Source organism: Globicephala melas, chromosome 11 (assembly GCF_963455315.2).
Source record: "Globicephala melas chromosome 11, mGloMel1.2, whole genome shotgun sequence".
Lineage (NCBI taxonomy): Eukaryota > Metazoa > Chordata > Mammalia > Artiodactyla > Delphinidae > Globicephala > Globicephala melas.
The window spans coordinates 70,494,291-70,505,573 of NC_083324.2; the positions used below are offsets into that span (position 1 = coordinate 70,494,291).

The following is an 11,283-nucleotide window of genomic DNA, read 5'->3' on the forward strand; positions in this document are numbered from 1 at the left end:
ACCGCATGAGCTGTCCGCTCCGCCCCCCTGTGTCCCTCTTGTGTATTCACCTCTTCCTGGATGCCTCGCTGTGGATCCCAATCCTGCATGCCTTTGGGGGAAGGATGGAGAGCAGGACTGCTAAGTCACCGAGCTCTGGGGTTGGGAAGCCGAGGGATTCCATTCCCATCCTGGGCTGGAGTCCGGAATGGCGCCCCACACCCGACGGGAGTGAGCTCCCTGTTGATGGGATTGCTCTGGGACTGCTCAAGCAGAGGGGCCACAGGGGAAGGTGCTGGACTGAGGGGCTTACAGGGGCCTCTAGCTCCAGTCAGGCTTTCCCCAGAGATTTAAAAACTTAGGCTAAAAGCAAGATGAGGAGGAGGAAAAACTTTGGTACCACCACTTAAAATGTTTGTGAACCTCAGAATGTGATTTTTCTGCCTCTAATTTCTCTCGTCTCCCGTGGAAATAACAACACCCACCCCACAGGGCTGCCATGAGCTTATTCATCGAGCTTAGCATGGTATCTTACACCTAATAGCTCCATCCTACGTTAGCTCTCTGTAATCCTTTCTTTAGTCATGCATACATTCATTCATTCAGTAATGTTTTATTGAGCTTAAGCCCGTCAGTCAAATGTTATCTCAAAAAGGTAACTGGGGAGAGTTTAACGAGGGGACTATTCGCAGAGAAGCGGGCACATTAGGGGACTGGTGGTATGCCCAGGGGGTGGCACAGAGGGAGGCCCTTCTTACCCCTAAGCCTGAGGGGTAGAGGGAGGGGTTTTTGTCACAGGAGCTTGGAGACCTTCTGGCAGGAGCTGTAGCTGAAGGTCAAAGAAGACAACTGGGGCGCAAACTGTGACCCAGCAGGGAGGGAGGAGAACAGACACCAGCTTCTGTCTCTTTCCATTCTCCAGTCTCCTTCCAGTACTTCTCAATGGGCGAATCCAGACTGAAGCCAGAGGGCTGGGGAGCCCAGGTGATCCAGTCCACGGGGGTCAGCCTCCTGGCGCTCAGCGCAGACCCAGAAAAGTGGAGAAGGAGTGGGGAGGGGCAAACCGAATAACCAGCACACAACCATGTGGAATCCGTGGTACTAGGTGCTGGGAGGTTTTGAGAAATGAGTAAGACAGTCGTCTCTACCCGGGGAACTTGCTGGATTCTTGAGGGCAGGTTGGGAATAAACAGCTGCTTATAATTCCAGAAAGAAATGAGTGTTGTGTCTATGTTATCGTAGAAGTGTGACTGTCATAGACTCTAAGGTGATGTCCAATGATCTCCACCTCCTGTTGGTCCTGCCTTTGTACAATCCCCTCCCTCTGTGACTTGCTTCTACTCTACAGAATATGGCAAAGCTGATGGGTGTCACTCCCTTGATTAGGTTCCATCATATAAAATTCCATTTTAGCAGATAAGAGGGAGATTCCTCTCACTGGCTTGACAAAATAAGCATCTGTGTTGAGGAGCCCATGTAACAAGGAAATGTGGGCAGCTTCTAGAAACTTTAGGCAGCCTCTAGGACCCGAGAGTGCCCTCCAGACAATATCTAGCAGGAAGCCAGGGCCCTCAGTCCTAGAGCCACAGGGAATGAATTCCATCAACGACCTGAATGAGGTGGGAGTGGATTCTTCCCCAGTCAAGCCTTCAGATGAAAACATAGCCCGGACAACACCTTGATTCCAGCCTTGTGAGATCCTGGACAGAGGACCCCGTTGAGCCAGGCTTGGACTCCTGGTCCTCAGAAACTATGAGGTAATAAATGTACATATTTTGAAGATGCTGACTTTGTGGTAGTTTGTTATGTGACACAGAAAACTAATATAACACGTAAGCAAGACGTTAGTGTGCTGAGGCAGGAAAGACGAATTCTGCAGAGATTCAGAAGGCTTCACAGAGGAGCTGGCTTTTGTGCTCACACATAAAGAATAAGGAGGATGTAAATAGGGAGAGATGGAAAGATGAGCTGCCATCTCCTCCTTGACCTCTTCGTTTCAAACCCTGGGCCTGAGAGGACTCTTCAATGACACAGATTCCAGCCTGGGCCCCAAGCAAGTTCAGTGGAGGAGCCCTCCCGCCCCCAAGCCAACCACCCCCCCAAAAAAAACATGTTCTGGAAAACTTGATCAAAGTAGGCAGATCCAAGCCCTCCCCTCCCCTTGCAATGCACCAAAAATTGATCACTTTAGGTAGAAGAGAAGTAAAACAGTCCCATTTGATTCTTTTTTCAAAAATAACTATCCTCTGGTTATGTGAGCAACATATGTTCATAATAAACAATGTTTAAAAATACAGGTTTTTTTTTAAAAGCAAAGATTAAAAAATCACTGGTGAGGGCTTCCCTGGTGGCGCAGTGGTTAAGAATCTGCCTGCCAATGCAGGGGACACGGGTTCGAGCCCTGGTCCGGGAAGATCCCACATGCCACGGAGCAACAAAGCCCGTGAGCCACAACTACTGAGCCCATGTGCCGCAACTACTGAGGCCTGTGCGCCTAGAGTCCGTGCTCTGCAATGGGAGAGGCCACTGCAGTGAGAAGCCCGCGCACCGCAACGAAGAGTAGCCCCTGCTTGCTGCAACTAGAGAAAAGCCCACAGGCAGCAAGGAAGAACCAACATAGCCAATAAATAAATAAATAAATGATTTTTTTAAAAAAATCACTGGTGAGACTTCCCTGGTGGTCCAGTGAGTAAGACTCCACGCTCCCAATGCAGGGGGCCCAGGTTCAACCCCTTGTCGAGGGAACTAGATCCCACATGCGTGCTGCCACAACTAAGAGTCCACATGCCACAATGAAGATTCTGCATGCTGCAACTAAGACCTAGAGCAGCCTAAATAAACAAATAAATAAATAAAAAGAAATCTTTTTAAAAAAAATAAAAAATGACTGGTGATCCCATGACTCAGAGATGAACCTGTTAACGTTTTGGTGGTTTCCTTCTCATCATAGGTATCATGTACACAACAAGTGACAAGGACAACAGTATTAATGTCACTCTTGTCTCAGTCTTTCTTTCTCTCTCTCTGGTCTTCTAAGGAGCATTCTTAGCTCTGGGCCCTTTAGATGAACTTTCTCAGGATAATGGGCAAAAAGAGTTATAAAACTGGAAAGGAGGCCACCTAGTGGTTTCTATGATGGAAAGGAAGAGAACTGCTCCTGGGGGAAGACCAGGTCTGAGAAGGCAGACCCTGCCCAGAGCACATAGCCCCCACCCACACCTCCAGTTATACCTGGCAGATGCCACATAAGACAGGGCCAGAGAAGCAGCCCTCCCAGGCTCCTCTAGTTCTCAGGGAACTTTGTCTCATTCCATCTGGAGCACCTTGGTCAAAGAGCGAGATCCCTCTCCAGGTGTCCAGGGTTCTGCTTCCAGTGGTTCCTCTGTGCCCTGAGCTGTTGGAAGGGGGTGTCCACTTGAGGAAGAGCTTCTGGGGCTGAGGAGTATCTAGGTACACTGACCCCATCACTCCGGGCTCCTCCCTCTGCCCAGCCAGTGGTCACAACTATGGATACAGAGGACTGAGCCCTAATGGCTGGAAGGCTGTGACTGCCCTTCCTCTACAGAGCTGGGCCATCTCTCTGAGCTGAACTTCTCCAGGCCCTGGTCCTCCTTCTGTCCAGTTCTCAGGAAATGCTCCTAAGATCAAGAGCCTGACACTCTTCTCACAAAATTGCATAAAAGCCACCATCTTCCTGTTGCCTCCATCTCCAAACTGCCTCTGAGGGTTCTAATTTGCTTTTTATTTAAATAAAGATGGGGTGGTCCACATAGCAGAGGAGGGAGGGAAACAGGGAAGGGTCAGGACAGAGCGAGTGCTGGCTCTGAGCTTTCCCAGTAGCATCCAGCTTAAGTGCACTTAAATGTTGGCTCCAGAAAAGAACAAGCTTTAAATTCTATGGCTGGAGAGCATCCCACTAGGGGTCAGAGAAAGATATTGCTGCATAGATGGACCCCTAGGCTTGGCCTGGGAGCTTTCTAGGACCAGCAGGTAGGAGCACACCCGTGCAACTGTGTGCCTGCACTCACACACACACACACACACACACACACACACACACCCAGGCCGTTAGGTACACACTCAATGTCCCCTATCCCCATGCCCCTGGGTGCTGATGGTATCAGGTTTAGGGTCAGATGGAGGGCTGAATTCAAGCGTCCCAGGATGGGAAAGATGCAACCTCCAGGAATATGAGAGTGTGGTCAGAACAGGATCTGTGTGTGTGTGTGTGTGTGTGTGTGTGTGTGTGTGTGTGGCTATAGATATTTGTGCAGTTTTATGTAGGAAGGGGTTCCCTTTGGCTACTTAGGACTCATCTTGGAAGCCCACAAACTCTGCATCACCCAGACACTCTCATATGTTAGCCATCCGTGGTGTGACTTGAACCCCTCGGTTGTGACAGCCAAGCAGTGCACAGCCTGGATAACTATACACAGCAGCCCTACCAAGGGCCCGAATTTGGCCCACCTCTGGAAGAAAACCCAGCTCTTTCTCATAGGTACCTCAATGCCGTGTCTGAGGGCAGGAACCAGAAACATTGAGGACCCATTCAAAATAGGAGGAGAAGGCAGAGGAAGCGACAGGATCAGAACAGCTGCTGGCTGGCCACCCACTCTGTCCTGGTAAGAAGGGATAAGGAGATTGCATACTGGGTAAGAAAATCCTCTCACCTCCAGCTCAGGGCTGTAATCCTGGGCCGCTGCTCCTCTAAGCTTTGTTCTATTTTCACTCCTCTTCCCAGGGAGTAGGTCTCCATTGGCTGCCAGGATTTAGTGGGGACTTTTAACGCGAGTTCTCCAGCAGCCCCTGGATTTGGGTGTAGGTTTGCACAGCCCCCATTACCTTCTCCCTTCTGCTCGTTTCCTCCTATCATTTCCCTGCACTTTTTGATTCACCAGGCCCTCCCTCGCTCAGATCTGCGGGACTCAGGGCTGTGGGAGAGGAGGGCCCAGTGTTAGGAAGCCCAGGTGCGAGGCCCGGGTGCGAGGAGCAGCAGGGAAAAAAGAACCAGTCCGTCTGGGGCATCAGCCTCCCGTGGGCCTGAGCGATGGGGAACGTTATAGACGGTAAGTCGGTGGAGGAGCTGAGCAGCACCGAGTGCCACCAGTGGTACAAGAAGTTCATGACCGAGTGCCCCTCCGGCCAGCTCACCTTCTACGAGTTCCGCCAGTTCTTCGGCCTCAAGAACCTGAGCCCGTGGGCCAGCCAGTACGTGGAGCAGATGTTTGAGACCTTTGACTTCAACAAAGTGAGCAGGGGTCTGGGTGGGGAGTGCTGGAGGGACGCCCCCCCAGCCAGCATGGGGGTGGGGAGAAGAAGGTGTGAGAATGGCTGGAGGAGTGACTTCATTTATCTGGGAGGTCGAGTGTCGCCATCAGGGATTCCAGTTTTCTAACGTTCATTGAGCGCCTACTGTGCGTCAGGCACTGGGGGTTCAGAAGGGAGTCAGCCATCGTCCCTGCCCTCACTCTCCAGGGGAAGACAGAGGCCCCCGATCAGTGCGCCCAGAGGCCAAACCTATTGGCTTCCTCTGCCTCTTCCACATGCACAGTTTATTCCAGAACAAATATGAACACTTACAAGACAGTCATTGAGCACCTACTAAGTGCTTGGCACTGTACGTGGTGCTTCTGCACAGGCCATTAGATGCTCAGGGGATGCAGGAGGAGGAAGGGTGGAGAGCAGAGGGCAGGGTGATGAGCTTCAGCCCAGGCCCATGTTACTTGGGTCACCCAACCCATGATGGTCTGTGGACACTAGAACTGGGGACAGTCAGGGTTGCCTGGTCACTGGGGAACCAGGCTACTCCAACTCCCAAACAGCTGGTGACCTCAGTTCATCCTAAGAGGGATTAAAGGTCTGCGCAGCTGTCAAATTATATGTCTCCCCAAGGAATCACCTGGGTGCATTGGGTAAGGACTTCCTGATGAGATAGAGGGGCACTGTGAGTTTGGGCCCCCAGTTTTCATCAGCTGGGTGGCCTGGAGCCCATTTCCCCCGCTCTCCGCCTCAGCTTATTCATCTGTATCTGTCATGGAGGTCGGGAGCATTAGTTAAGGTGTTCCTTGGTGTTTCATAGCAAATCTTCTATTTATCTGGAGCAATTCAGTCAAGATGTAGTGGTAGAAGAACGTAAATCTACACACCCATCTCCCCACCGCTGCTGGTCCCCACCCCGGCTGGTGTTCCCTTGAAGGTGAGGATGTGATGCTGCCATATGTCCAACTGCACACCAGGGAGAGGTCGCCCAGAGCTTTCCCGGCTCCACTCACTGCCCATAGGGGCCCAACATCATTGTAGGCAGGGCTCCTAGGGAAAGCCAGGGTTCAGAGGCTATTTAAAACTCACTAATGTTTAGGATCAAGGGGCCAAAGCAGATTATGGGCTTTGAGTCCCAGCCTCAAGGGCAGCACCATGGTGCCCAAGGGCTTTCCTGAAAGGGATGCAGGGTCAGAGTACTGGAGCCCAAGGTATGGAGACCCAGAGGGATGGCATCATCAGGCTGGTCCCCCAAGATGCTCCAGAAGAAGTGATCTTTCCCGAAAAGGAGGGGGCAGAGTCCACGGTTGAGCTTCAACACCTTGTACCCAAATGCACTGAAATAGCTCAGCTTCTTGCCTGTTAAGGAAACCTTCAGAAGGACCCCCTAAGATTACATGTATGATACCAGGGAGGGGCAACCCATCAACCCTGTATTTGCCTAACCTGAGTCATTCATATGCCATCTCTTGTCACATGTAAGCACCACCTATACTGTCCCAAACCTGACCTCCTCAATTCCACACACATCCCCACCTTCGGGCCTGGGTGCTGCCTGGACTCTCTTCCTCCAGAATTCTGCTTGGCTCACACCTTCCCCTGCTGCAAGACTTGTTCAGATGTCTCCTTCCCACTGACACCTGCCCTGATCTCCTGGTTTCAACCTCATTTAACTAGGACTAGCCCCCACCGTAGCATTTCCTACTCCTCCCCTTTTCCCCCAGAGCATGTCTCATCTTCTAATACATGATACTGAATAACATTTAGTTGCTATGTTTATTGTCAATTTCTCCTGCTGGAATGTGAGCTCCATGAAGGCAGGGATTTCTGTCTTTCCTGTTCTTTGCTGTAGCCTTTGCACCTAGAACAGTGCCTGGAACACAGTAGGTGCTCAATCAATACTTTTATTTGAGTGAATGACTATATGAGAAATTATGAATTTTATGAAATAGTTATATATTATATAACATACACTAATTTAAATACATACCTGCTAATTGTTAAACTGAAGAGCATCTTTGTAACATCTAAAGTGCCTTGTACACACCAATGGGATAAATCACACTTCAGGCAACATTGCTTCCAACCACTGTCGCCAGCATAAAGCAGTAGGGCAGGTTAGTTACGAGATGGGACACAGCACTGGGAAGTTTTGATACAGAGAGAAGTTAAACAGGGCAGTGCAAACAATAGCCCATGGGTCTATTTTTGTAAACGAATTTTTATTATAACACACCGCACCCATTATGTTACTGATTGTCAAAACTGAAATATATGCTATTTGGCCCTTTATAGAAAAAGTTTGCCAGCCCCTGAATTAGAAGAGAGCTGTATCCTAGGGTACTGCACTGGGTGTGCAGGGTTTGGGGGTATAGCTGTGAGTGGGGAGTGTGACCTGGGTAACCGCCATATGCTTCGTTGACTTCAAAGTTTTGCCTGGGCTTGGCTGTACCCGGCAATCACACAGGTGCACAGAAATCAGTGTAAATCTTCCATACCTGCATCTGAGCGCTGGGTGGCATTTAGGAGACTTCAGTTTCTAGGAGAGGCTTTGTCATTCACTAGTGTGTGGCCTAACCTCTTTCAACTTTAGCTTTTCATCTGAAAATGCGGACAGAAATACCCAGGGGTGGTTGCGAGATTAAATGAGTAAAGTGAGTAAAACATCATATGAAGCATGAAAAACAAGTATCGCTGTAGTCTTATTACTGAATCTAACCCAGACCACAATCTTGAAAAGCGCATACTGTCATTCCCATCTCAGAGCTGAGGAAATGAGACTTGCAGAGGCTACGGGACTTGTCCAAGGTCACACCTCTCCTAAGACATGGTTTAGGTCTTTCTGGCACCAGTGCACATACCTTTCCATTGCCCCTTTTTAGCCATTTTTTTTTAATTACAAAAAATTCCAAAATTAAAAACTATTTTACTTACCAAAACCTTACAGCTCATTGTAAAAGTTTCCAACAATATAGAAAGATAAAAAATGAAAAGCAAAAGTACCCTCACCCTGTGTCCCCTTGCCCAGAGGAAACTTCGATAGCAGTCTTCTTGCTTCTCTGAGCGTAGCTGCAGGGGCGCCTGGCTCCATCCTGACAATGATCCTGAAAGGAGGGTTGGGCAAGGACTGATTGAGCTAAGGCATAAGGGAAAGCCCTTAAACACGGGGAAGCACTACGCAAATGTTCACTATGAGTGTGATGCCTACCACGGGGCTCAGGTGGTTAAGGTCTCACCTAAGGCCAAAGGGCAGCACACAATCGGGAGATCTCAGAGGCCTTCATACCCAACCTCTGCCACATCCCTAATAACGTTACCCCAGCCTCTGCTTGCACACTTTCAGTGACAGGGAGGTCATTACTGCACGAGGCTCATTCCAACACGGGCAACCCTGCCTAAGAGTTCTTGATACCGATTCCAAATCTGCCTCTCAGTAACTTCCTGGTTCCAGAGTCATGGTTGTGAGTGGAGGAACAGGGACTGGACTCCAAGTCATGTGCTCTGAGTCCAGTGCTCCTTTCCTTACAGTACTCAGCCTCTCTGCATGACAAGGCTTCCCTCTCCCAGCTTCACTTGGCTTGGGGGAGGTGGGCAGAAGCAGGCCTGTGCTCCCTGCTTCTCTGACCGTATTGGTAGGGCTGGCAGGGCCAGGCAGAGGGTCAGCTGCTGAACATTTGGAGGGTCCTGGGGAAATATCCCGCAGGAATGTCTCACACCACCCCAAGACTCAATGCCTCCAAGACTCAATGAGGGCAGCGCCTCCCCCAGGAAGCCTCCCTGCTGCCCTTGCCTGGGTGCTCCCCTATTCTGTGAGTCCATAATGTTCTGTCCAGATGTGGTGTCACTGAATATACATCATGGTGGCACAACGATCTCTTGATAATAATAATAGTAATAATAATAACAGTAATACTATAGTGGTAATAACAATAGCTAACATTTACTGAGCGATTACTATGTGCCAGGCAGTGTTGAGTGCCTTACACTCATGCACTCATTTAAGCCCACAACAATCCCATGCAGGTGGCAGCTGTTATAACTATTACAGATGAGGAAATCGAGGGCCAGAGACATATTGAATCCTTTGTCCCAGATCCCACATATTTGAGAGGGTGAGGCCAGGATTCAAACCTGCATCCTCAACATTGCGCTCCCATCAAGACAGGGTTCTATCTTACGAAGTTCTGAATCCTCAGCCTATCCCAGCACGTAGTAGGTGCTGGGTAAGTTTCAAAGAATAAAGGGAAGAATGAGAAAGGCGCTCGGTGCCTCCCTATCTACCTGTACCCCTTATCTCGGTTAGTTAGAGCTCATCCAAACCACGCCCCCATCCCTGGGGAGTCCTTGTCTCTCCTCCCACCTACACACTCTTACACCCCACCCCCCAAACTGGAAGGCTGAAGTTTGAGGATCACAGGGAAGCAGCCAGTGACGTCTGGAACCAAAATACCTGTTAAGGGATAGTAGCATAAGCCATTCATACTCTAGGGGGGACTGGTTTATCAAACTTGATAAACCATCCTGCGGCAGGTAGGGTGAGCTATAACGGGCGTCCAGGAAGGCGTAAGCCGGTGGGCGCCAAGGGGGCGGGGCGCGGGTCCGGGCCTGGGCTCAGCGTATCCTGGGGCCCCGGGGGCTCCGAGGGCGGGGCCCAGGCAGAGGGGGCTCACGCGGCCGTGACCCTCACACAGGACGGCTACATCGACTTCATGGAGTACGTGGCGGCGCTGAGTCTTGTCCTCAAGGGGAAGGTGGAACAGAAGCTGCGCTGGTACTTCAAGCTCTACGACGTGGACGGCAACGGATGCATCGACCGCGACGAGCTTCTCACCATCATCCGGGTAACTCCAGGTGCAGAGGGCCGGGCAGGGGCGGAGGCAGAGCTGAGAGCCTGGGGCTGGGTCTTAAGATGGCGGAATAGCGTGCTAGGAAGGGGACAGGATTGGGACTGACTTCCCCTGCGTGGCTCGGCCTTCACCAGCTGCGTGACCCGGGCCAGGTTTCCTCTGCTCTCTGGGCTTCAGTTTCCTAATCTGTACCAAGATATGTCGAAGCACAGTCTCAGCTCTGCCTAAGGCCTCAGGCACCTTGATCTGTACTCACCTTACACACACGCTGTTGGGAGCCTGATGTGCTCGCTCTGCCCCTCTCCTACCGCTGAGACTAATTAGGACGGGTCATCTCACTTCTTCCCTCCCAGGCCATCCGAACCATTAACCCCTGCAGCGACTCGACCATGACCGCAGAGGAGTTCACCGATACAGTGTTCTCCAAGATTGACGTCAATGGGGATGGTGAGGCCGCGCTGGGGGTCCCCAGGGGAGGGGTCACTGGGGGTGTCCCCAGGGTCCCCAGGGGAGAGGGCAGAAGGGGAGACGGAGGCACAAAAGGGCCGCTGCTGGCCACCTCCTCTGCCTGCCTCCGCCCCGGCCACAGAGCTGGCTTTTGGGGATGCCTGCACCAGACTGGTCTCTGGCTCCTTGGCCAGCCCCATTCACAGCCACTTCCTCCAGCCTTGGTTCTGTCCCCCTTACAAGACTGCAGCTCTGGGCCCCAGACAGCAGATGTGAACACCTCCTGCCCATGATGCCCTTTCTCTCTATCCCAGGGGAACTCTCCCTGGAGGAGTTCATGGAGGGCGTCCAGAAGGACAAGATGCTCTTGGACACGCTAACCCGAAGCCTGGACCTTACCCGCATTGTGCGCAGGCTCCAGAATGGAGAGCAGGATGAGGAGGGAGCTGGTGGCAGGGAAAGTGAGGCAGCGGAAGCAGCCGGCTGAGCCCACCGCCCTGCTGTTTCTGTATTGGGGACAGGTGTGTGGTGGTGCCTGGTGTCTCGTTGTTTTAATACTAGATGGAGTCTTCTGAACTCAGAGGCTCAGCTCACCTGCTTGGGGCACATGGTGGCAGCAGAGGGGCAGGGGTGGGGATTCAGAGCAGGGGACGGGGAAGGAGGGTTCCTGAACTCTCTGTGCGACTCAGCTGGTGGTAACCGCTCCCTGCTGGGGGAAGCCTTCAACCTTCCTCAGGCTCCTCCCCAGCCC

At 51.5% G+C, this 11,283-nt stretch overlaps 1 protein-coding gene across 1 annotated transcript; it reads left to right on the forward strand.

Annotated features, from left to right (window-relative positions):
- Positions 1 to 5,026: 5,026 nt before the first annotated feature.
- GUCA1A (guanylate cyclase activator 1A) lies at positions 5,027 to 11,019 on the forward strand. Its single transcript, XM_030871113.2, has 4 exons — positions 5,027 to 5,227; positions 9,930 to 10,079; positions 10,439 to 10,532; positions 10,847 to 11,019. Exons 1-4 carry the CDS (start codon positions 5,027 to 5,029, stop codon positions 11,017 to 11,019), a joined length of 618 nt encoding a protein of 205 aa, XP_030726973.1.
- The last annotated feature ends 264 nt before the right edge of the window (positions 11,020 to 11,283 follow it).

Bases quoted from the DNA above. Each gene is read 5' to 3' on its own strand.
- GUCA1A (XM_030871113.2), top strand. From the start codon at position 5,027: ATGGGGAACGTTATAGACGGTAAGTCGGTGGAGGAGCTGAGCAGCACC. The intron at 5,228-9,929 runs GTGAGCAGGGGT...ACCCTCACACAG, and splicing joins AGACCTTTGACTTCAACAAA to GACGGCTACATCGACTTCAT. The intron at 10,080-10,438 runs GTAACTCCAGGT...CTTCCCTCCCAG, and splicing joins AGCTTCTCACCATCATCCGG to GCCATCCGAACCATTAACCC.